Below are 26,535 nucleotides of genomic sequence, written 5' to 3' on the forward strand. Positions count from 1 at the left end.
GGTCTATTCACTAGTTGGTTCCACAACGTATTAGTCAAGAAACCATCTCGAATACACTCGAGGAATTCCTCCTCTACGGTATTGCTGCTAATTCTATTTCCCCAGTCTATATGCAGATTAAAATCGTCCATTGTTACAGATGTTCATTTATCACATGGTTCTCCAATTCCCTGTTTAATGCCATCCCCAACATCACGGCCACAGATGTTTTTGTGCCCCTTGATATTTCTCAAACCATACAGATTTGTATGAGCTAATGTCCTTCCTTACTATTGCGTTAATTTCCTCCTTAACCAGCAATGCAACTCCATCACCCTTTTTTTTGTCTGTCCTTCCGAAATACTGAATGCCCCATGAAGTTCAGTTCCTGTTCCTGGTCACCCTTTAGTCATTTTTCTGTAATGCTGACTACATCACACCCATTTTATAATAATAATAATAATCGCTTATTGTCACAAGTAGGCTTCAATGAAGTTACTGTGAAAAATTCCTCGTCGCCACATTCCGGTGCCTGTTCAGGGAGGCTGGTACAGGAATTGAACCCGCTCTGCTGGCATTTTTCTGCATTCAACCACTTTATTACGAATGCTCCATGCATTAAGGCATAAAGCCTTAAGACATGTTTTTTTTTAACATTCCTTGTCCTGCTCCCATTATTTTTCACTGAGGTCCTGTTTGATTTTACTGCCCATTACTTTTCTTATTCCCCTTTCGGACTTTTGTTCGTGTCTGCGTTCCCTCAACTCTGACTCCTTACATAGGTTCCCAACTCCCCTGCCATTTTGGTTTAAACCCTCCCCAACCACTCTAGAACAGCACAGTGGCACAGGGGTTAGCATTGCTGCTTCACAGCACCAGGGACCCAGGTTCAATTCCCACCTTCGGTAATTGCATGGAGTTTGTGTTTTCTCTTTGTGTCGGTGTAAGTTTCCTCTGGGTGCTCCGGTTTCCTTCCATAGTCCAAAGGTGTGCAGGTAAGGTGGATTGGTCATGTTAAATTGCCCCTCAGTTTCCAAAATTAGGTGGGACTGTGGGGTTATGGGGGTTAGAGGGAATGTGTGGGTGAGTGTGCCTATGTAGCAAAGAACAAAGAAAATCACAGCTCAGGAACAGGCCCTTCGGCCCTCCAAGCCTGCACCAACCATGCTGCCCATCTGAAATAAAACTACTCTACCCTTCCAGGGACCATATCCCTCTATTCCCATCCTAGTCATGTATCCTAGTCAGGCCACATATTTTCCGTACCCTCTCCAAAACGTCCACATCCTTCTGGTAATGTGGTGACCAGAATTGAACACTATATTCCAAATGCGGCCTAACTAAGGTTCTATAAAGCTGCAACATAACTTGCCAATTTTTAAACTCATTGCCCCGGCCGATGAAGGCAAGCATGCTGTTTGCCTTCTTGGCAACCTTCTCCACTTGCGTTGTCACTTTCAGTGACCTGTGGACCTGTATACCTAGATCTCTCTCCCTATCAATGCTCTTAAGGGTCCTGCCATTTAATGTATATTTCCCATCTGTATTAGACCTACCAAAATGCATTACTTCACATTTGTCCAGATTAAACTCCATCTGCCATCTCTCCGCCTAAGTCTCAAACTGGTCTATATCCTGCTGTATCCTCTGACAGTCCTCATCGTAATCCACAATTCCACCAACCTTTGTGTTGTCCGGAAACTTACTAATCAGACGAGTTATATTTTCCTCCAAATCATTTATATATATTACAAACAGCAAAGATCCCACCACTGATCCCTGAGGAACGCCAGTAGTCACAACCCTCCATTCAGAAATGCAACTTTCCACTGCCCCCCTCGGTCTTCTATGACCGAGCCAGTTCTGTATCCATATTGCCAGCTCACCTCATCCTGTGCGACTTGACCTTCTGTACCTGTCTGCCATGAGGGGCCTTGTCAAAGGCCTTACTGAAGTCCATGCAGACAACACCCACTGCCCTACCCTGATCAGTCACCTTCGTCACTTCCTCGAAAAACCTGATCAAGTTAGTGACACGCAACCTCCCCTTCACAAAACCATGTTGCCTCTCGCTAATACGTCCACTCATTTCCAGGTGGGAGCAAATCCCGTCTCAAAGAATCCTCTCCAATAATTTCGCTACCACAGACGTAAGGCTTGCTGGCTTGTAATTTCCGAGATTATCCTTGCTCCCCTTCTTAATCAAAGGAACAAATTGGCAATTCTCCAATCCTCTGCGACCTACCCTGTAGCCAGTGAGGCTACAAAGATTTCTCTCAACGCCCCAAAGATTGTCTCCTTTGCCTCCCTCAGTATTCTGGGGTATATCCCATCAGGTCCTGGGGACTTGTCGACCTTAATGTTTTTCAAGACCCCCAATACCTCCTCCTTTTTGATCTCAACATGAACCAAATTGTCGACACACCCTTCCCCAGACTCATCATTCACCAAGTCCTTCTCTTTGGTGAATACAGCTGCAAAGTATTCATTGAATACCTCGCCTATTTCCTCTAGCTCCACGCATAGATTGCCTCCCCTGTGTTTGAGTGGGCCAACCCTCTCCCTGGCTACCCTCTTGCTCTTTATATATGTACAAAACGTCTTGGGATTTTCCTTAATCCTGCTGGCCAATGACCTTTTGTGATCCCTTTTAGCCCTCCTGACTCCTTGCTCAAGTTTCTTTCTACTTTCCTTATATTCCACACAGGCTTCGTCTGTTCCCAGCCTACTTGCCTTAGCAAATGCTTCCTTTTTCTTTTTGACTTGGCTCACAATATTGCTCGTTATCCAAGGTTCCCAAAACTTGCCATACTTATCCTTCATCCTTACACGAACACAGCGGTCCTGAATTCCTATCAACTTACACTTGAAAGCCTCCCACAGGCCAGATGTTGATTTGCCCTCAAATATCTGCCCCAATCTACGTTCTTCAGTCCCTGCGTAATATTGTTGTAATTAGCCTTCCTCCAATTTAACACCTTCACCCAAGGACTACACTTATCTTTATCCATCAGTACCCTAAAGCTTACTGAACTATGGTCACTGTTCCCAAACTGCTCCCCTACTGAAGCGTCGACTGGTTGGGCTTATTCCTCAATACCAGGTCCAGTACAGCCCCTTCCCTAGTTGGAATATCTACATACTGTTTCAAGAAGCCCTTGATGCTTCTTACAAATTCTGCCCCATCCAAGCCCCTAGCACTAAGTGAGTCCCAGTCAATATTGGGGAAGTTAAAATCACCCAGCACAACACCTTGTTGCTTTTACACTTTGCCAAAATCTGCCTACATATCTGTTCCTCTATCTCCCACTGGCTGTTGGGAGGCCTGTAGTAAACCCCCAACATTGTGACTGCACCCTTCCTATTCCTTAGCTCTACCCATATTGCCTTGCTGTACAAGCCCTCCAAGGTGTCCTCCCACAGTACAGCTGTCATATTCTCCTTAGCCACTAGTGCAACTCCTTCACCCCTTCTACAACCTGCCTCTATCCCGCCTGAAACATGTAAGTCTCGGAATTTAAATCCTGGAATGTTTAGCTGCCAATCCTGTCCCTCCCTCAACCAAGTCTCTGTCATGGCAACAACATCATTGTTCCAAGTACTAATCCAAGCTCTAAGTTCATCTGCCTTACCTGTTACACTTCTCACATTGAAACAATTGAAATCAGTCCACCAGACCCTCTTTGCTCAGTAACCACACCCTGCATACTCTTCCTCTGGGTCTTACTGGCTCTACTCTCTAGTTCCCCTTCAGTTAATTCACCTTTTCTTTGGTTCCCACCTCCCTGCCAAACTAGTTTAAATCCACTTGTGTGACACTAACAAATCTCCCGGCCAGAATATTTATGCCCCTCCAGTTTAGATGCAACCCTTCCTTCTTGTACAAGTCCCATCGACCCTGGAAGAAATCCCAATGGTCCAGATATCTGGAATCCTCCCTCCTACACCAGCTCTTTAGCCACATGTTGAGCTGTACTATCTCCCAATTTCTAGCCTCACTGGCACATGGCACAGGGGGTAATCTTGAGGTTACAGCCCTACAGGTCCTTCTTTTTAACTTTCTACCTAACTCTCTAAACTGCTACTGCAGGACCTCGTCACTCTTCCTACCTATGTCAATAGTACCAATGTGTACCACGGTCTCTGGCTGTTCACCCTCTCCCTTCGGAATGCTTTCTGCCCGTTCAGAGACATCCTGGCCCCTGGCGCCAGGGAGCAAACATATCATCCTGGAGTCTCTATCACGTCCACTGAAGCACCTGTCTGTGCATGCTCGTTCAGAGGGTCGATGTAGATTCAATGGGCTGAATGGACTCCGCCGCCCAGGACATCAGTCCCGGTCCTGCCCTGGTGTAACCCTTCCAGATTGTACTGGTTCCACCTGGAACTCATTGCCTTTGCGGGTTATGGAAGCGGACATCAATTATTTCAAAAGAAAATTGGATTGGGACTTGAGGGAGATAAATTTGCAGGAGAATGGGACTGCCTGATGAAATATATTCTGTTTCCACTGGCAGGAGATTGTTAAGATTTAAGGTAATTTCCAAAAAAGCTAGGAGGGGAAATGGGCAGTGGTGTCCAAAAATCATGCACTAAATTTTGATGATCTGGAATCTGAAAAGATGGTGGGAGGAGATTCAATGGAACCTTTCAAATGGGAATTTGATGGATACCAAAGGCCTCCTGCTTGCTTCTGAACTTATTCTATGATAAACAGGGAAATGGGGAACGGCATGAATCAAGCATCTGATCTCTATCTTCCACAGCCTGTTAACGGACGCTCTGCACAGTGCGACAATGTTCACAGGACTTGCATTCTCAGCTGCTCAGCACACAGTAAGAATAATTACAGCATGACTGACTTTTCCAAAATATCGCTGCTGGCTGCGGGGACGGCCTCCTTTTGTCCAAGCAACAGCTGACGATCAGCTCATCTCTTTGCAGAAAATAGCAAAAAGAACGGAGTGTGCAATGTCTGACACAAACCACAAAGTCAAATCTTGAGCCCTGCACTGTTCTGGCTTCTTTACTGAAGGTCCAAATTGGTAACTTGCCACACACAAACACTCATGACTCTTCATTATTTTCTTGCATTTGGAGCAAAACCATGAAGATCGCTATTAATTAGTGAACTAAAACAAAATAAAATATGGTTGGCAAGTGATGTGGTGCAGCTACCGTATTTGGAATCTGGTGGATGTCAGTGTGATCCACAGCAAACATCAGCAATCGAGTGTCTGCGGTTGGAGGAGCTTTGGCTCAGAGTCAATGGACTGGCCACTTTGGGAGTGAATGAGAGTCCCAGAAGGGTGTGTTGTCTGCCAGGTGCCAAGGTTTGGGACATTACTTGGGGCTGGAGAGGAACATGCAGTGCGAGGGGTATGATCTAGTTGCCATGGCCCACATTTCTTCCAACAACATAGAAAGGACTAGAGAACTAAGAAAGAGATTCTACGTCAGGACAATGAGCAACTGGGGGCTAAATTAAAAAGCAGTATTTCAAAGGTTCTCTGGATTACTACTCAAGCCAAGAGCTAATTGGAGGACGGTAAATAATGTTAGGGAGTTGAATGCATGGCTCAAAGATCCGTATTGGAGAATTTGACTTAGATTCATAGGACAGTGACAACAGTACAGAGGAAAGTGGGGGTTGTACCATTGGGACTGTTTCCACCTGAACTGTGCCAGGACCAGTATTCTGGCAAGTTGTCTAATTAGGGCAGTAGAGGGGACTTCCAACTAAATAGTGGGTGCAAGGCATCATGTGATGGAAGCTATGATAAATTTAGAGGAAAGGCCAAGACAATAGAGTAAGATAGCAATTTGGGTAATAATCGTCAGAATGCCGCAGGAAGGGACAGAGCATACAAACTTAAAAGCACAACAGCAGAGAATGCCAGAGTTGGCAAAAATCATAAAAAAGACAGGACTAAAGGCTCAGTACCTGAACGCCAGTAGCATTTGTAACTAAAGAACAGAATCGTCAACTGAAATAGAAATAATTAATGCTGATAGCCATTACAGGGGCATAGCTGCAAGATTACTATTGCCAGGACCTGAAGATTCATGGGTATTAGACATTTCAGGACAGGAAGCTGGGATAAGGAAGGGGTGGTTCTGTTAAATAAAGATAACATTAATACAATAGTAAGGACTGGCCTTGGTTCTAAATGTCAAGATGTGGAATCAATCCGAGTAGAGGAAAGAAATAGCAATGGTGTAGTAATCCACGGGAGGCAGGAGTTCCGTCACCACACCAATATTTATTTACAATAACGATATTACAGGAGCAGCTACAAACAGTGCTGCTAGCAGTGCAGTCAACTCAAGACTGGCTCACAAAGCGTACACAGATGATTATATGGGCCCCTTCAATGAGCTATCATTGAGGGAGCTCATACTCCAATTGGCCAACCAATAAAGCCAATTGGAGTTCATTACAAACGGTAACAAGTCAATTGTAAGAAATCAGTTCTGGGAGCAATTTATAGACTGCCTAATAGTATTAATGCAGTAGGACTGGATATAAAGGAAGAAATAATAGGGGCTTGTGAGAAAGGCACTGCAATAATCATGGGTAATTTTAACATACATATAGAGTGGACGTGATCGACAAAGGTATCCTGGAAGACGAGTTCCTGGAGTGTTTTCAGGACAATTTCTTAAGAGCAGCACATTCTAGAGCCAAAGAGCAGGCGATTCTCGACATGGCAGTGACCAATGAGACAGGATTTAATGACCTCACTGTAAAAGAGTCTCAAGATAACAGCAATCTTAATTGTAATCAATTTGAGGGAGAGACGAGCGAGTCTAAGACTAGTGTTTGAAACTTAAATAAAAGCAATTACAAGGGTGTGAAGACAAGAGTTGGCTGAAGTGAATTGAAAAATTAGGTTAAAGGGTAGGTCAGTAGAGATACGGTGACAGACATTTTAGAAGATATTTCATAAGTTTCAGTAAAGATATAGGAAAGATTCTATAAGAGACAAATGCACTCTCTGGCAAACTAAGGAAGTTAAAGACAGTGGCCCAGATCTTCCGAACTCCAGATAGTCAGAGATCGGACATACCCGAGAAGATGTGCAATGGGACCCCTTAGAAGTCACAATGCACAAGTGTGGGGATTTTCAGGGAAGTCTGAAACAAAGAGCAACTCCCCTGCTCCCTGGGACCCTCTGAAGAATTCTCAGCTCTCGGGATTCCAGACAGTTCAGACTTAACCAGCTGACCTAGAAAGGTTAAAAAAAGGAAGATTATCTCCCAAGGACAGGTTAGACAGGTTGGGCCGATATAGAACGGAGTTCTTATTGAAACACAAAATCCTGAGGGGAGCTGACAGGGTAGTTGCCGAGAGGCTGTCTCCCCTTGTGGGGACAGACTAGAACTAAGGGGACACAGTCTCCCATTCAAGATGGGGATGAGAAAAAAATTTATCTTGGGGGGTCGTTAGTATGTGGAATTCTCACCCCCAGGGAGTAGAGGAAGCTGGGTCATCCTCTTCCACAGAGAGTGGCGGAAGTTGGATCATTGAATATTTTTAAGCCTCAGTTAAATAGATTCTAGATTGATAAGGAAGTCAAAGATCATATGATGTAGACAGGAAAGTGGAGTTGAGGCCACAATCAGATCAAACATGATCTGTCTAAATGGTGGGGCTCGCCCAAGGGGTTGAATGGTGGACTCCAGCTCATCATTCATATGTTTCTTTGGATTAACACATGTGTGTGTTCAGGAACTCGAGCTGAACTGAATGATGCCAACAAATACAGTTGTGATCAACATGTAAAAACAAGTCAGTTTACAGTATTCAGAGCAAGATGATTATTTGGTCAAGAAGTTATAAGAAATAAAATCATATTGATATGAACCAATTCAATTAAACACACATTTCCATAGTCTGTACACATTTAAAAAATGAGAATTTAAAAACACCACTTGCCACTGCCTGGGTCCTCAATCAGGTATCAAGTGCCTTTGAGCAAGGGACCCCTCTAGAAACTCACAAACAGATGGCATGCTTGTTGCGCTCCCCACATGCATACCACCCTCCCAGCCCAACGCTCACCACTGGATTAATGCCAGCATGGATGAGTCACTCAAGTGGGCATTAATTGCCCACTTAAGGGCCTCAATTGGTGGCGGGGCACAGGCAAGTCTGTCCACAGGCATTCCTGCCAAGAACTTCAATCGGGGCAGGAAGGTAGTACCCACAATTCTCCCACCCAATTAACTGCCTGCTACCACAAAATTAATCATATGGGAGGGCTCAAGGCTCCACTCACCTTCTCTACATGTGCCCTATAGTCAAGTCATATCCAAAGTCATTACAGCCCAGAAGGCAGATATTTAACCCGTGTAGTCTACGCTGGCCAGCAGGGTCTCTGTCGAGAATCTAATTAATGTTATTTGCCTCCATTATCACTATATCCCGTAAGTTTACTTCCCTCAAGTGTACATCCAATTTCCTTCAAAAGTGATTCATTATCTCTGCTTCTACTACCCTCAGTCAATGAGTTCAAAGGCCTTCATAATTTAAAAGAGCATCAGGAATATCTAATCTGAAGGAAGAGACACAGGAACTCACGGTAGGATAGGGATGAATAAAGGTTTATTACGGTACACCCAATAATTACAAAAGCCACACGTCTTCTCCCCAAAGGGCCGTCCTCGCCGACCTGTACCCAGGTCGGGGTTTTTATACTGAGAGGTTCGCCCTTGCGGGAAACCTCTCCCCCAATTACTGGGAAAGTTCATACTCAGAGGTAAGGGGGGGGGATCTTATAGAGCATAGTCCTTGGCCCCCAAGGGGGTTGTAACAACAACCAATTGCTCTCTGATTGCGAAACACAAGAACGGAGGCCAGCCCTCAGCACAATGATTTGCTTCTCATTTGTTACAGGTGAGTAACTGCCTACGCAGTTTAAAAATTCTGAAAAGATCCTGTGGGTTTAAAGTAGCCATGGTACTGCAGCAATGCAAACAGATTTAATCTGCATGGTGGCAGATGCAGAACAAATCAATAGAAAGGGCACCGTGACCACAAATAAACTGGGTGTTCTGCTAGAGATTGGAACATGGAAGAAAAATAAAAGGTATATTGCAGAATTGACTGCCGGTGACGACGGGCGGGAGGCAGCCGCACACTGGAGGGCTCCCGCTCGGGAATAGAAATTTCGGGGTTTTAACGCCCGGTCCCAGGGGCAACGGAGGCTGAAAAAGCTATAAGAAGGCACAAAATGTCCAAGCTTGGGAATAAAATGGCCATGAAAAAGGGGGTTAATGAAAGTCTGCCGGTGAGTGAAAAAGTCAGCACAGGAACTGTAAGGAAAACGGAGGCTGCAGCACCAGGGGAGGCCGCATCGCTCACAGCAGAAGAAATGGCCAAAGTGATGGTTGTGGAACCTGAAAAACAATTCACAAAGCATATGGAAGCGATGAAGGAGGAGATGGAGGCGGTATTGAAAGTGCTGGTGCAGGAGGTGATTGCCCCGTGAGGGCGGCGGTATCAAGCGCAGCGGCGGAGGTGCGGGAGCAAGGTGAGACACTGAAGGAAGTGGAAAAGGCATTATCGCAGCACAGTGATCAACTCACCTCGATGGGGAAGGAGTTACGTAAGGTGACAAAGATCAACAAGGGGCTGCGAGCCAAAATGGCAGACCTGGAAAACAGATCCAGGCGGCAGAATCTGAGAATCATGGGTCTGCCCGAAGGGGTGGAAGTCCCGAAGCCGACGGAGTATTTTGCCACGATGTTGGCGGAGTTATTGGGGGAGGGGTCGATCCCTCTCGATACGAACTGGATCGTGCTCATCGGTCGTGGAGGCCCTATACCAAAGGCAAGTGAGCTGCCAAGAGTAGTAACTGTGTGTTTCCGTTGGTACAGCGTGAAAGAGAAGGTCTTGTGCTGGGCAAAGCAGAAGCGGGTGGTGCAGTGGGCTGGAGCTGGTATACACATATACCAGGGCTTTACGGTGGAGCTGGTGAGGATGAAGGCTGCCTTCAGCTGGGTGAAGAAGGAACTGTACATCAGCAAGGTACAGTGCGGCATAGTATATCCAGCTAAGTTGGGGGTGACCTACAAATCCAAGGACTTTTATTTTGGGACAGCGGAAGCGGCGGAAAAGTTTGCAAAGGCAGAAGGACTGTAGCAGAATTGAGAAATGGGGCTGAGAGCGGGTCGTGTACCGATGTAGCCTCATGTAACTTTATTTTTTCACTGCGTGTTGGTGTATGTACTAAATGAGTCAACGCTGTATATTTGGACAAGGGAAGAGTTGGGACTTTCATTTGCAATGATGGTTCTTTGGGGCTTGGGTGTGTATGCTGGGGTTGTGTGCTGAAGGGGATTTCTTGGTTTTCCTGGGACCGGGCCAGGGGGAAGGAGACCCGAGCGGGGGCCTCCACGCTGGCCAGTTTAAGCCGGCCAGTGAATGGGAGTGAGGTGGGGGGAGGGGCTGCGGCCATCGGAGCCTGGTAGAACAGGTTTCGGTGAGTCTAGCTGGGGTGAAAAGTTGGGGGAAGGAACCGAGTTTGGGGGGGAAGAGTCTGGGAGGGGGGAGGGTGTTTACAATTCATGGGTGCCATTTAAGGTACTCTTTCGGGGATTGGATGGCATTGAATATTAGGGGGGGTTGGGGGTGGACTGTATGTCAACGGTGACCAGGGACGATTCCTGATTCCTTTTTCTTTTTCCCTTTTTTCCTCCTTGGGAGAGTTTGTTTTATTTGATACTTATACTGTCACGTGGGTTGTTGTTTGGGGTGGTGGGAGGATGGGATTGTTGTAGTTAATAAGGTGACTGACATTGTATTCATTACCGTTTACTGTTTGTTGGCGGGGTGTAAATTCTGAAGAAAATGTGAAAATGGAGAATAAAAATATTTTTTTAAAAAGGTATGATGCAGAATACAAAAACAAATGGAAAAAGAACATTAGGTGTGTCAAAATCCAGGTGAAATGGAACTATCCAATTAAACCGCCAGACCCAGCAGATCAAGTACTCTCAAAGCCTTGCTGCCATTTACAAGGCCAAAGCCAGGAGCATGTTGAAACGCTTGCCATGATAACTGCATTGAAGAATCTCAATGCTATCAAGTACAAAGATGTCCACATGTTTGGCAACCCTGCGTCCCAACTCAATCTCTATCCTTTCCATTCCCTGGCTGCGCTGTGTACAGTCGAGAGGATGCATTATGACAACTCACCAAGCTTCCAGCAGCACTTCCTTTTGTGACCTCCACCGATTAGAAGGATGAGATAAACCAATGGTGTGGGTATGTGGCCAGCTTCATGAGTTACATTCCAACTCACACATCATGTGAGCCAGACATCCATCGCTGTTCCTTCATCAAGCTAGCTCACTATCCTGCGGTTTCCCACCTTAGAATCATAGAATCCCTACATTGCAGAAGGAAGCCATTCAGCCCATCAAGTCTGCACCGATCCTCTGCCCTACCTAGGCCCACTCCATCCCCGTAATCCCACCCAACCTGCACACCTTCAGACACCAAGGGGCAATTTAGTATGGCCAGTCCACCTAACCTGCACATCTTTGGACTGTGGGAGGAAAGTGGAGCACCCGGGGGAAACCCACGCAGACACGGGGAGGACGTGCAAACTGCACACAATCAACCAAAGCCGGAATTGAACCCAGGTTCCTGACGCTGTGAGGCGGTAGTGCTAACCACTGTGCCACCCCACCAAAGTGGAGAATGTGGGCATTGTACCTTGTACCACGGAGGACTTCATGGCAAAGACCACGGCTGATACAGGGACATGGCTGAGCACCTGCTTCAAGCCAACTTAGAATTGTTGGGCAATTGAACATGTGACCTTCGGAGCCGAGAGTGCCAAACCTGAGAGCTAAGGCTGGTATTTTACATTTCTGTTCAATAGATTTTTCATTGTTATTTTGAAAACGGGATATGGACAAAGCAGCTGCTTTCTTCCATGATACAAGCTGTTTAGGTGAGGTCAGGCCAAAGTTACAATTTACCAGATGGACAGATATACAACCAAATTCAGCACATGGATATGTTTCTCAAAACCAAGGAACGCTGTAGATATAGAAAATAAAAATCTACATAAACCAAAGAGTGCAAAACCCTACAGTTTACTTTCAATTACAAACTCTGCTTTAAACAATAAAAATATCAATATTTAACATTAATACTTTGTCTTCATTTTATTCTTCATTGGATATATTCGTTATATAAAAATGCAATAACTTAAGCCAAATAATGCAATTACGTTTACTTCCAAACGTTTCGAGAGACAGACTGCAGTAGCTCCTTGTCCAAGATACAAGACCACAGATGTCCCAGGGAAATTACATTAAGCTGTATTTTGTTCAATTAACATGTTGATATGGAAACTTTCGTTTCTGTCCATTCAACTGCCTGCAAACAGACATTCTCTACAACAAACTTCCATATCCTCGTCACTTCCCTGTGTTAGGCTATCCAGAAACTTGGCACCCATATCCACAAGCTCCAGATTCAACATCCTCCACATCACAAAGACTGCTTACATCCAACTCTGTAACATTGCTTGCTTCCATTCCTGTCTCAGCTCCCCTCCCATTGGTACCAGTGTTCATGGCAACATCACCCCGTCACTCAATGACTCCATAAATTCTTTAGCTGGTCACAGGACCTCCAACTTCCAGAGACTGGAGCACATCCAAAATTCTGCTGTACAAAACCCCATCCTTCACCAGGTCTTGTTTGCTCATGCGTCTGGCCACACCTGGCTCCTGGTTTCCCAATAAGTGAAATTTGAAAATCCCACCTTTAAATCCTTACTCTCCACCTCCGTAGCCATCTCTTTTGTTTTTATAAATTCAGAGTACCCAATTATTTTTTTCCCAACTAAGGGGCAATTTTTAGTGTGGCCAATCCACCTACCCTGCACATCTTTGGGTTGTGGGGGTGAAACCCACGCAGACAGGGGGAGAATGTGCAAACTCCACGTGGACAGTGACCCAGAGCCTGGATTCGAACCCGGGTCCTCAACACCGCAATCTCAGTGCTAACCACGGCGCCACATGCCGTCCCTCTGTAACCATCTCAAACAGGCCATTGTACCTCCCTCCCCAGCCCCAAACTCTTTCATCCTGTAGTCCATTCTCTGTCCCATCACCTCGCTGGTGGCACCTGGGCCACTCTGAAATTACTTCCGCCTTTATCGTTAAAACCTTTGATCAATGCCTTGTTCATCCTTCCCCAATATCTGCACCGTTGACTCAGAGTCAATTTTCCATATACTTGGCTAAAGTGAGCTGGAGTGATTTTCTACATTAAAAGGCACAGTATATGTGCCAGTTGTGATTATTACTTTAACTATTTTCCTACACTGGACTCGTGAAGCAACTGCTCTACTTGGAACTTAGTCTTGGCAGGAGAAGGACTTTAGAACAAAGTTAGGGATGGTCTCAAAGCAATCCAGAAGAAGTCAAACATTCCCGTCGACTCATGGGAGACCCTGGCTTTTGACTAAAATGGAGAAGCCTCATTTTGGAAGTCTCTGAACACACGGACAGACTTTGTGAGGTATGTTCAGAGATGAGGTCGTGGCATTGGACACAGAGCAGGAGGTAACCGGGAGTGTTGATGAGGGTAATGCATTTGATGTGGTCTATATGCACTCTAGTAAGGCTTTTGATAAGGTTTCTCATGGCAAACTGGTCAAGAAAGTAAGGGCCCATGGGATCCAAGGCAAAGTGGCACATTGGATCCAAAATAAGTTGAGAGGCAGAAAGCAGAGGGCAATGGTAGAGGAATATTTCTATGACTGGAAGTCTGCTTCCAGTGGGGTTCCACAGGGCTTTGTTTTGGGACCCTTGCAAATTGGGGTGTACATTAGACTTAAATGTAAGGGGTACGATAAAGACGTTCGCAGATGACACAAAAATTGGTTGGGAGGTAAATAGCGAGGAGGATAGCCATAGACTGCAGAGGATGCCAATGATCTGGTCGGGTGGGCAGAGCAGTGGTAAATGGAATTCAACCTGGAAATATCACCACATTATAGGAAGGATGTGATTACACTGGAGAGGGTGCAGAGGAAATTTACCAAGATGCTGACTGGGCTGGAGGGTCTGAGTGTTGAGGAGAGATTGGACAAGCTGGGGCTGTTTTCCTTGGAGCACTGAAGGTTGAGGGGGACCTGATAGAGGTGAATATAAGATTATATGGGGCATGGGTAGGGTGGATATGAAGGTACTTTTTCTATTAGTACAGAGGTCAACAATCAGGGGTATAGATTTAATAAGAGTTAGAAGGACAAGAGGGGAGTTGAAGACAAATGTTTTCACCCACAGGGTGGTGGGAGACTGGAGCTCACTGCTTGAAGGGGTGATTGAGTCACAAACTCTCATAACATTTAATAAGTATTTGGATATACACTATCGCTGCCATAACCTCCAAGGCTATGGGCCAAGCGCAGGAAAATGGGATTAGTGTAGTCAGACCTTTGTTGACCGGTGTGGACACAATGGGCCAAATGGCCTCCTTATGTGCTGTAAACGTCTATGAACCTAATCCATGAATCTAGTACAAACCTCCAAATAGTCCAAGTAACCCTTCAAGTGCCACCTGCCCCACATGTGGTAGAGTCGACAGATCGCATGTTAGATCCATCGGCCATTCCTGAGCCTATTGAACCAGAGTAGAAGCAAATCATTCTTGTTGTGGGATTGCCCAAGAATAAGAGAAGATGATTTTCCTAAAGTGTTTCCCACATTTCATTTCTGCCCTCAGCCCCCACATCCATTTCCAGATGCTGGGAATTTGTAATTTCTGGGAGGACTTTGTAGCAACACGTTTCCAAACCTGACCATCAACTCACTTCCTACCATTGTTGGTACAGGCGTACCAATCCACAGGTAGGCACAATTTCAAGACTTGAGACTTGGCATAAGTTTTGAATGAAAATTTACTAATGAAAATCACATTAACATTGAAATGTTGTATACACAAGCCAGAAATGTCATGAATTCTATTGGAGCAACAGTCTCTTTAAAGATAAAATCCCAGGCAATTTAAAGTTATTGAAAAGTCCCGTCTCTATGCAAGCTGCAGACAAGAGTAAAGCGTCAGGCGGAATAGTCATTTAATCGGAGAACAACACATGAACGTTTCCAAAGCTGCTGTATCAGGCTGAAAGACCTTTGCGAGTATGTTTCTCTTTCAATCAACTATAATAATCTGAAAAAGGGCCAGGAACCAGTGGTCAATTAGACACACAGAGCAGAGCTCAATGGTTAACACAAGTCAGGTTTATTCACTCACAGTAGCTGTGCAGTGTTGAGCCGAACAGCACAAGGGTGATTACCTCTTCACGCTAGCATCTCCTTCCTCTTTAAACTCCTCTTCCCAAATGAACAATTTCTCTGCTTGTTATCCTTTTAGGTTTGGAGGCGTTCCTGATTAAAGGTAATTAAAGTCAAGGGTTTCTTAAAGCTAGACTATCTTGCCTTAGTCATTCTGATCTTTTGCCAAATTTCTTAAAGCTGTACCCCTACTGAGGATCTCGAGCTCCCAAATTGCCCCTCTCTCACTCTGTTATACGACAAACATCCTGTAAAATTATTCTCACTGACATGGAGATTTTATGCAGCACTTATACTTTAATATGAAAAATAAGTTGATGGCATTTCTATTGCTCTCAAAAATGATAATCTTTATCAAACCATTCTTGCGTAGGAAAGTTAAAATTCATTTTGTTGCTTGCAGCACTCTGGGTGAATTGGGAACATCTTTGCTGTCCCCATTTTTCAACTGTAATTGTTTGTTCCAAAGGGGCAATCAGCAAACATATCAACAATTACACCAGTTAAATGGCTTGTTATCTGTATGTCCGGCATTAAAAAACCATTATTCTAATTGCATGATACAATTATACATGATACTACTACTTCTTCATTTCCACTAATTAGATTGTTTCCACACAAATTACAATTTTACTAAAATGTGCATAATTGTGATTTTAGTAGCAGTTCATTCACCAAAAATGGCACACTGACCTAATTTTTTTTGGGGGGGGGGGGGTGGCCTAAGTGTGGAGCAGGGTGTCACTTTGGGGGCCTCGGAGATCGGGATGCCATTTAAAGATGGTGTCCCGATCTCTTGCTACACTGTATAAAACGGGGCTATGTGTTGCCGCGGCCACACGTTACCCATTCAGGCCCGTGGTACAAGGCAAGTCGCGTTGAATAGCCATGTGTTTCTCGGCACAGTGAGCACCGGGAAACATGTGGCTAAACGTTCTCACTATGGGACTTCGTTCCCTTTTGGTAGAACCGCGCCCATTGTATTTTAAGAAAATGAACCACGATATTTATAGGGGGGGGGGGAGAGTGATTGTCCTTGTCATCATTTAACCGAGTGTGCCATCAAGGAATCCTGGCAATATGGAAGTCAATAGGAATCAGGGGAAAAGCTCATCACCAGTTAGAATCATATCTAACAGGAAGGAAAATGGCTTTGTTTGTTAGAGGTCAATTATCTCAGTTCCAGGAGATCACTGCAGGAGTTCATCAGGGCCGTCTCCTTGTCCCAACCATCTTAAGCTGCTTCAAACACCTTCTCTCCATCAGAGCATCAGAAGAGGATGATTGCATAATGTTCAGCACCATTCGCGAATCCTCAGAATCCGAAGGAGTACGTATTAAGAGGCAGCACGGTAGCATTGTGGATAGCACAAGCGCTTCACAGCTCCAGGGTCCCAGGTTCGATTCCAGCTTGGGTCACTGTCTGTGCGGAGTCTGCACATCCTCCCCGTGTGTGCGTGGGTTTCCTCCGGGTGCTCCGGTTTCCTCCCACAGTCCAAAGATGTGCAGGTTAGGTGGATTGGCCATGATAAAATTGCCCTTAGTGTCCAAAATTGCCCTTAGTGTTGGGTGGGGTTACTGGGTTATGGGGATAGGGTGGAGGTGTTAACCTTGGGTGGGGTGCTCTTTCTAGGAGCCGGTGCAGACTCGATGGGCCGAATGGCCTCCTTCTGCACTGTAAATTCTATGTAAATTCTATGTATTCACGTATTCATATGCAGCAAGAAATTGACAATATTCATTTCCAACAAGAGAGGTCTAACCATCGACTCTTGACATTCAATGGCATCACCATCATCAAATTCCACCCCCCCCCCTCCCCAATCAACATCCTTGAGGTTACCTATGACCAGAAACTCAACTGGACAAGCCAGACAAGTACTGTGGCTACACGAGCAGATCAGAAACTGGAATCCTGCGGAGAGTAACTCACCTCCCGACTCCCCAAAACCTGTCCACCATCTACAAGGCAGTGTGATGGCATACTCCCCACTTGCCCGGCTGAGTGCAGCTCCAACAATACACAAGAAGCTCAACGCCATCCAGGACAAAGCAGCCCACTCGACAGGCACCCCATCTACCACTTTCAACATTCACTCCCGCCATCATTCATGCACAGTGGCAGTCATGTGTACCATCTACATTATGCATTGCAGCAACTCAACAAGGCTCCTTCAACAGCACCTTCCAAATTCATAACCACTCCCATCTAGAAGGACAAGGGCATGAAAACACCATCACCAAGTTCTCTCCAAGCCACACATCATCCTTGAAAAAATATCCCCGTTGCTTCACTGCCACTGGGCTAAAATCCTGGAATTCCCTCATGAACAACCCTGTGGGTGTACCTGTACCACATGGACTACAGCGGTTCAAGGCAGCTCACCATCACCTTCTCAAGGGCAATTAAGGATGGACAATAAATGTTAGTCACGTCAGTGACACACACACCCGTGAAAGAATAAAAGAACAAGAATATTGTCCTTACTTTATTTCAGTTCACTTGCTTTCACGTGGACTTTCTCAACTTCACAAACAGGCAAAAACTTCATAGGACAGTGACAAGCTGCCATGTAGATTTATTAAAGACTATATATGGATGAAAGAACAGATATAATGGCACGGTAAATTTATAGTAGCCGTAGTATTAATTATTCTTTCTCAGCAGATGCATCCGATCCACTAAACTGCCAAGTAAAGTGGGCAGGATACAAAAGATCTTGAATATTTACCTTTACTTTGCAAATTGTTGGACAGTCCAGATAAATTTGAAGTAGACAAGGTGAAAGATAAATCCTTCAAAAAAATAACCAGGACAAAGTAAATCTAGCAATATTTCCCAAATTTGAAGAGGGTTACCAAACAAATATACAGAATGATAGAATTGACAGTGCAGGAGGCCATTCAGCCCATCTAGTCTGCACCGTCCCTTGGAAAGAGCACCCTACTTAAGCCCACTCCTCCACCCTATCCCCATAATCCAGTAATCCCACCTCACCTTTCAGTGCAAACTCCACACAGTCACCCAAGGCCGCAATTGTATCTGCAGCCCTGGAGCTGTGAGGCAGCAGTACTAACCACCGTGCCACCATGCGCAACTGTCTACACCTCCCGCTGCCTTGGGAAAGCGGGCAGCATAATCAAAGATCCCTCGCACACCCAGCTGATTCACTCTTCCATCAGGCAGGAGATACAAACGTCTGAGATCACGCATTAGCAGGTTCAGAAACAGCTTTTCCCCGCTGTTGCCAGACTCCTAAACGACCCTCTTATAGACAGAACTGATCTCTTCACACATCTTCTCTACTGAGTAGTACTATGCTCCTGTATGCTTCACCTGATGCCAGTGTCTCTGTATTTACATTGTGTATTTTTTAAGTTTGCCCTGTGTATTTTATTTTCATGTATGGAATTATCTGTCTGGGCTGCACGCAGAACAATACTTTTCATTGTACCTCGGTACATGTGACAATAAACAAATCCAATCCAACTGTGCCCCCCCCCACCCCCGTATTCAACTGTACAAGATAGAATATGGTCAAAGGTTGCATACACAACCTATACACTGAGGCAGCAGAAACTGACAAAGATCTTAATTACTTGGTTTGATAATAACCCCAGTTGTCAGACCAACCTCCCAATACTTGGTTAAAGAAATGACCAGAGTGAAGACATACCGTGAAGCTGTTGTTGACGTTTTTTGTGCTTGATTCGGCGACGCTTGCATCTGATAGGTCAACTTCATCAAAAATAAGGGACTGTAAAGTGTAAAGGGAAAACAGAACAGTGAAAATCAAAGTGACAACTCACTCTTTGTTGGTGATCAAATATCTGACGCATGCAAGTCTCTATTGCCATGTTTGAAAAGACCCAAACCAAGCTGTTGCACAATCTACAACCATCTGTAAAGTTTCCAGTTCCCCAATATGTAGTGGACATTCACCCCTGCTAAACCAAAATCAGGTTGGAGATGACAAGCCTTAGCACCCAATTAGGGTTGACAACTCAAGTTGGGCATATTCCTGGAGATTTCATGTCATGACCTCTTGCCTATGCCCACTCAAACAAACTTTCACCCTCATTTCTCATAATTTTACACCAATAAATGGAAGTGTTCAAAGAAACTAATTTAAAGAATTTGAACAGCCCACTTGATTAGCATCCATCCACCATTTAAACACACCAATGCACAGTGGCAGCAGTGTGTACCATCTACAATGGGTTGCAGCTGAGTGAGGGTCGGTCCTGCTGTTCTCGAGGTGGGCCTAATTGCAGAAGGAGTTCCGGACTATCGCCTTTACATGGGAAATTGTGGTTGCTGCCGCCTTTTAAATGCAGGTACAGATTTGGCTGCTTGTGAAGTCTTCCAGCCAGAAGCAGCAGCAGAGTGTAGGTCATGTGAATTGACGTGAAGCACCGTCTAGGGACATGCTTTTGGCGCCAAAGAAGGGAACAGAGTTACTTCGATTTTGCAGCTGTTGGCAAGCAAGGCCAGTGAACTGTGAAGATTTTTTTTTTAAAGTAAGAGACAGCCAAAGACTGTTGGAGATGATTTCACAACAGAATCTGCTGGAGAGAGCTGTGCAGGAGAGTCCAGGGTAGGACAGAGCAGTGGTAGTGTGAGAGCTCCAGGGCCTCCGGTTAACAGCCCTGTAAAAATAAACTTAATTCACAACAAAGAAGTATAAAGTTGATCCCTTGAGGTATGGTTTTATCAATTGTGACAATGCAAATAAGGAAGCAAAGCCCATGTGTGTTATATGCAGGGAAGTACTGGCAAAAGAGAGCCTTTTCAGAATTTGAAAGAGAAGTGGTGGATAAAAAATTTCCTTTGAGGTTGAGATCCCAGAGTCAGTTATTAACATACAGCTGACTCCAATTTAAAGACTACATTGCTGCAGCTTACCAGTAATACCACATTAAAATCATGCCAAAAGCCTGAGAGGTTGTCAGCATTTTGGTGAAGCAACTCCCAGAGGTATCCAGTGCTGAGTAAAATATGCATTTCATTGCTATTGCCCTTCACGACAACCTGCATGTGTGAGGTTGGATTTTCCGTTTTCATAAAGGTGAAAATAGCACAAAAGAACTGGATGAAATCCGCACCTGATGTGTGCATTGCCTTTTGCACCTTTGAAACAGATTCAAGTGTGATCATGAGGAGAAAATAGGCTCCTCTTTCTTATTAAAAGGTAAACAAACATGGCGTGTGTCGCATGGGTCCATCAGCACATGTCCCGAAGGTTGGCTGGTTGCCAAAAATGGGTCTCGAGAAAAATATTTGAAAAGTACTAATCTACGAAATGCATTGAAGCAACTCACCCAGCCTCCAATGACGACAACACCTTCCAAACCTGAGACCTCTACAACCTGAAACAATAATTCAGGCAGATGTATAGGAACACCACTGCCTGCAAGTTCCCTCAAGCACCATTCTGACACCATCCACACTGTCACTGGATCAAAGTCCTGGAATTCCCTTCCCAACAGTACTGTATGTGTACCTAACACCACATGGGCTGCTGTGGTTTAAGAGGCAGATCATCAAAACCTTCTCAAGGGCAATAAATGCTGGCCTAGCCAGTGATGCTCACATCCCATGAATGAATAAACAAAAAGGATTTAATTGGTTGCTAGCTCACATCTCCAACATGTCATCTTGGTACTCCTTCAATCACAAAAATATCATCATGTACAAATCATATACATAAAATAAAATCAATGGATGAGCCAGGGGTGTTTTTGTGAAGAGCTGTGGAGAGCAGGCAGTTGGCTTTAACACGTGTTGCCTATTAAAGGTGTGAAGTATAGCAGAACAAACACTTTTCACACTTCGTACTCAAGTCAAGCATGATGCAAGCATAGTTCAGACCTTGCTCTATTCTTTGCCAGTAGGTGCCTTAATCTAGACTTCAGAAAAAGCAAAATATGACAGATGCTGGAAGTCTTAAATTAAAATCAGAAAGTGCTGGAAATACTCAGGTCTGGCAGCATTTGTGGAGCGCGAAACAGAGAAGGAAAAACAGTAAAAACTGGGAAATAAGAACATTGGTCCAAACTGGTCTTGTATACCTGGTACGATCCTCTGGGCTAGTGCGCAGTCAATGCCAGCCCCACTTGACCCGGAGTCGAAACACAATTGAAATTAACAAATAATTTACAAAAAACACAAAGTCTTTGGTCTTTGGCTGCCCAATAATTGCAGTCACCAGGTTTGTAAATTTAAACACAATAAACTTTTATTAATAACAATAATGAATTAGGCAGCTAATACAACTGGTTAACTATTATCTAATTTCTAACATCCTCCTCTTTAACTCACCACACTCTCTATATATACACACACACACACACACACCATAAGACCATAAGACATAGGAGCAGAATTAAGCCACTCGGCCCATCGAGCCTGCTCCGCATTCAATCATGGCTGATATGTTTCAGATCCCCATTCTCCTGCCTTCTCCCCATAACTCCTGATCCCCTTATTAATCAAGAGCCTATCTATCTCTGTCTTAAAGACACTCAGTGATTTGGCCTCCACAGCTTTCTGCGGCAAAGAGTTCCACAGATTCACCACCCTTTGGCTGAAGAAATTCCTCCTCTTCTCTGTTTTAAAGGATCGTCCATTTAGTCTGAGATGGTGTCCTCTGGTTCTAGTTTTTCCTACAAGTGGAAACATCCTCTCCACGTCCACTCTATCGAGGCCTCACAGTATCCTGTAAGTTTCCATAAGATTCTCCCTCGTCCTTCTAAACTCCAATGGGTACAGACCCAGAGTCCTTAACCGCTCCTCATACAACACACACACACACACACACACACACACACACACACAAACACACACACACACAAGGCAGACAAACATAGCGGGGAAAGCGAGGTGGAAAAAAAACAAAGTAAAAGGAAAAGAGTCTCTGGACGCGATTTAATGGAAAGGTTTCTAAGTGTTATTTGTGGCGGGCTTTGCTGGGAGTTTCCTGCTGGTGAGTTCCCCACCGCTACTAACGACACTTTTCTGGGCCCTGGGGAGTTTCTCACCAGTTTAGCCCACACTTAGTATTTTTTCATCATTGGGGAGTTGAACTCAAGAGATGGGGCCACCATTTTGAAAGGGTGCCCCAATCTCGAAGTGAGTGCGTGGCCACACCCCCCCACTCATGGGCAATGTCACCGACCCCCCTCCCCACACACATAGACATTGCCCCACACCTCCCCAAGTGACGACACTCCGCTATGGAGTCCCTTGGGGCCCCGCACCTCAGGCCCCCCACACCCCCTTATAGTCCCCCCTCCCAGGAACCCCGCCCATCACACCTCTCAGAGACCCCTTTTTACCGGTCCTGCAACCCCCATACTCTCCTTTCATGGGCATGGCCCCCCTTGGACCCTGACCCTTGGCAGTGCCACCCTAGCACCCAGGTACCCTTGCACTGCCACTGTGGTAGTGCTCCTCCTGGCTTGGCAATGCCACCCTGGCACCCAGGTACCCTTGCACTGCCACGGTGCTCCCCCTGGCTTGGCAGTGCCAGCCAGGCACCCTGGCAGTGCCAAGGTGCCCGCCTGGATGTGCCAAGGTGCCCGCATTCCAGGGGGAGGGCCAGAGAACCACCCTCCACTATCCCTGGCCGTCCAAGTGCCTCAGATGGCCTGTGAAATCCCTGGGTGCCATTCTGCCTGGTTCACACTTGTGTAGGCCAGTACTGCGGCCTCCCTGAGAAGGCAGGTAGATCTGAGGCTGGTAGATACCGGGTACATAATCCTTAAGTATGTTTAAGGCCTCCTTATGCGAGCATGACCTGGTCCCGACCACTGTGGGTAGAGTCCTGAACCCGACCCCTCGTGGGACTTGGGTGGATCCCACGAGGCATCGTAGCTGTCGGGAAGCCGACGGCAGGCTTAACCCGGGATCTACCAGCCAAGTTATGCTCCTATTGGGGCATGAGGAGGCCAGTAGATCCTGCCCTCTGTTTCAGATGGACATCTTCCAATTAGATTCTTTTAGTCTAGGACTCCAGTTGGATATCTTTGCTTTCAGCCTGTAATGGTTTTCACTGCAGATTCATCAGGGTCGCGAGTCTTCTCTGCAGACTGAGAAACAACAGACAGGAAACATTTGAGAGGCAGAGATAGAGAGAGAGAGAGGAACACACTCTTCTCTCAGCATCCAGGAGCTTTCTCCTGGGTCCTCCATAAAACCGCACCTGGCAGAACCCAATTGCTGTGGCAGAATATTGCCCCAGGCCAATCCATTGGCCACTAGATAGCCAATTGAACCAAATCCCTCCGATCTCTTGGATGCCAGGAAGTCTGAGTTCTTCTGTTCAAAAGCAAAAGCTTCATAGCACAGTGCACTATTTGGATACTTTTGAGTTCTTCACTTCCTCTGCTCAACTTCTAGGTTCTTGTCCATTAAATATCCATGGATCAAAAAACAATAACAGAATAATAGAAATAGGAAATAAGGGAATCAATAGGAAGGGCCCTTTCATACCTTAAAATGGAACACCAGTAAAAACTGGGAAATAAGAATACTGGTCTGAATTGTTTTTTTCCTATCGGGGAAGTTTCAAGTCCAATATGTCTCTTCTTCAGAACTGAAAAAGTTATATTCGGTTCAAATCATCTCTCTCCATCGTGCTGTCAGAACCGGATGGGAATTTTCAGCACTTTCTGATTTCCATTCCATTTCCTACACCAATTGTTCCGGTGACCCTTCTGAACCAGGTTGCCAATTCAGTGTTAAATTACAGCCAATTTTATACCACAGACACCCACTCAGTTGGACTTCAGATAGCACTGCTCCAATCAGTTAGAATTTATGCGGGGCCAATTGAAATTGCAGGCACTCTATCTAGTCAATCTGGCCACAGATTCAAACCCAGCTCCCTGGAACCAAATGACCATTGGAATCGCAACCATTTTCTTGCTTTAATTAGTTAAAGCTGAAAGAAACGGTGTACTCTACATTGAACATGTGTCTGCTCCCATATTTTCGAAGAAATCTTCTGACATATGATAACACCCAAAAAGGGTTTGGAATAAATTTATGTTTTATGAAAGTTTAGAACAGCCAACAATTTGGTCTCCTGACCAAATCCTTTGGAGAACAGCTTATTGAAACCAAGTGACGCAAAAGTTTGATAAAACAGAACTCTGTTCAAAAACGAAATCCATTTTGTGAGGATAAAAAGGTCAAACATGTCAATTCTTTGCTTCTTAGTATATTGGCGAGCTGCTGAAAAATCTCAACATTCATCTTAAAACCTTGGCCGGTACCCATTGGCAGTGCACACCTGCCAGCAGGTTTTGCGGTGATGTGGGGTGGTTACAATGGGAAATCCCATTGACAAGTGGCGGGAAGACAGGATCCTGCGGGCAGCAAAAGGCGCGCCGCGGAGAAAGACGCGGCTAGGGAACTGGAGAATCAAACCCCTCGTCTTTACTTTTAAAACAATTATATATGTTTAGTGGCAGCAAATCAAAAATAAGAACGGATTTCCATTCGCCTTTAATCCCACATTTGATACCATTGTTAACAAAGACAACTAAATTATTGTACAATATTACCATGGGATCCTTGGGGTGGCCTCCAGAAATGACTGCTTAACTGCCAACAGGGAGTAAACACTGTTTCTAGTCACATAAATCTTCTAATGTAAACCATAAGATACAGTCTCTTCCACGAGGCACATTTCAGAGCAGAGATATCATTTGATAACTGGCAAGATGTTGGTCATTTGATAAATTTCTCCTCATCACACTGGAGTACGGCGTTCAGTCCTGAGTGCCGCACATTAGGAAAGATGAAGGCATTAGAGAGAGTGCAGGAAAGATTCAGGAGAATGGTTACAGGGATGAGGAACTTCAGTTACGTGGATCGTTGAGACTGTTATCCTTGAAGAGAAGATTGACAAGCGATTTGATAGAGGTTTTCAAAATCATGAGATGCCTGGAAAAAGTAGATAGAGACTGTTTCCGCTTGTGGGAGGATCAGGGATGAGAGGGCACAGATTCAAGGTTTAAATGACACAAGAAGGAATAGAGAACATGAGGGAAAATATTTTCAAGCAGCAAGTGGCTAGGATCTGGAATGCGCTGTATGAGAGTGTAGTGGAGGCAGGTTCACACAGCGAGTGGTTAGGATCTGGAATGTACTGTCTGGGTGTACTCATCTTTCATTCTCACTCCACAGTATAAATATTTCCCACTTTCTCTGTCTGTTAGCTTTGACAAAGAATCATCGGACTCAAAACGTTAGCTCTTTTCTCTCCCGACAGATTCTGCCAGACTTGCTGAGATATTCCAGCATTTTCTCTTTCATACTGTCTGAGAGTGTGGCGGAGACAGGTTCAATCGAGGCTTTCAAAAGGGCCTTGGGATTATTACCTGAAAAGAAAGAATGTGCAGGGTTATGGAGAAAGAGCAAGGGAATGGCACAAGGTGAATTGTTCCTTTGGAGTAGCACGATGGGCTGAATGGCCACCTGTACTGCAAAAATTCTGTTGTTATGATCTGGAGTCCACTGCCCGAAAAGGATTCAAGAGTAACTTGTAAAATGGGATTTGGATAAATATGAGAAGGAACAAAGAGATGTCAGGACTGGAGAGAGCTATACGGAGGGGTGGTGAGATTTGATCCGCTGTGAGGGCCCACAGAGCCTGCACTGGGAGGGTTTAGTAAGATGCGAAGAAACTAGCACGATAACCTCCCATCTTGAGCACTGGGTGCAAAAACTGGGCAAGAGAGTAGGACTGAAGACAATGGCAAATGACGCAAGGCCCTTCAGAAGATTCCATGAGATGCATGGGGAAGGTGTAGACTTATCCAGGATGGAGTCCAGTCTGGGACAGTGGCAGGAGAGCAGGAAGGTTGAAGAGTGCTGAAGGGTTGGATTTGCAAATTTGGGAGGACTGAGTACACCAAAGAGAAATGAAGGAAGGCATCAGGGAAAGTAAGAGGAATCAGAGAGAAGCAAAGAGAAAAGGTAAAGTGGAAACAACAGTGTCAGACGTCAGTCCAAAGCAGCAGCTGTCATGTGGATTTACCTTTAAGAAATGGGCGTTTATCAAATAGCTGCAGTGATGTCAATGTGTGGATGGAGCTGGGTTGTCTTTCACTTTAGTTTTGAGCTCAAAAGCTGCTTTGTGGCTCTGTTTTTGGTTTTGTTTTCAGTGTTGCAGAGCTGCATTCAAAGCAAAGAGAATGTTCTGATCTCTCTCTCTA

At 45.1% G+C, this 26,535-nt stretch overlaps 1 protein-coding gene across 3 annotated transcripts in view; it reads right to left on the minus strand.

The window, feature by feature from the left end:
• Positions 1–26,535, minus strand: part of dgkh (diacylglycerol kinase, eta) — a 656,851-nt gene that overhangs the window by 330,781 nt on the left and 299,535 nt on the right. For all 3 annotated transcript variants that reach the window (XM_038802770.1, XM_038802769.1, XM_038802768.1), the window contains one exon: positions 18,987–19,067. In XM_038802770.1, the coding sequence (XP_038658698.1) occupies positions 18,987–19,067 (81 nt within the window). The remainder of the gene's footprint in view (positions 1–18,986; positions 19,068–26,535) is intronic.

Source organism: Scyliorhinus canicula, chromosome 7 (genome assembly GCF_902713615.1).
Source record: "Scyliorhinus canicula chromosome 7, sScyCan1.1, whole genome shotgun sequence".
Lineage (NCBI taxonomy): Eukaryota > Metazoa > Chordata > Chondrichthyes > Carcharhiniformes > Scyliorhinidae > Scyliorhinus > Scyliorhinus canicula.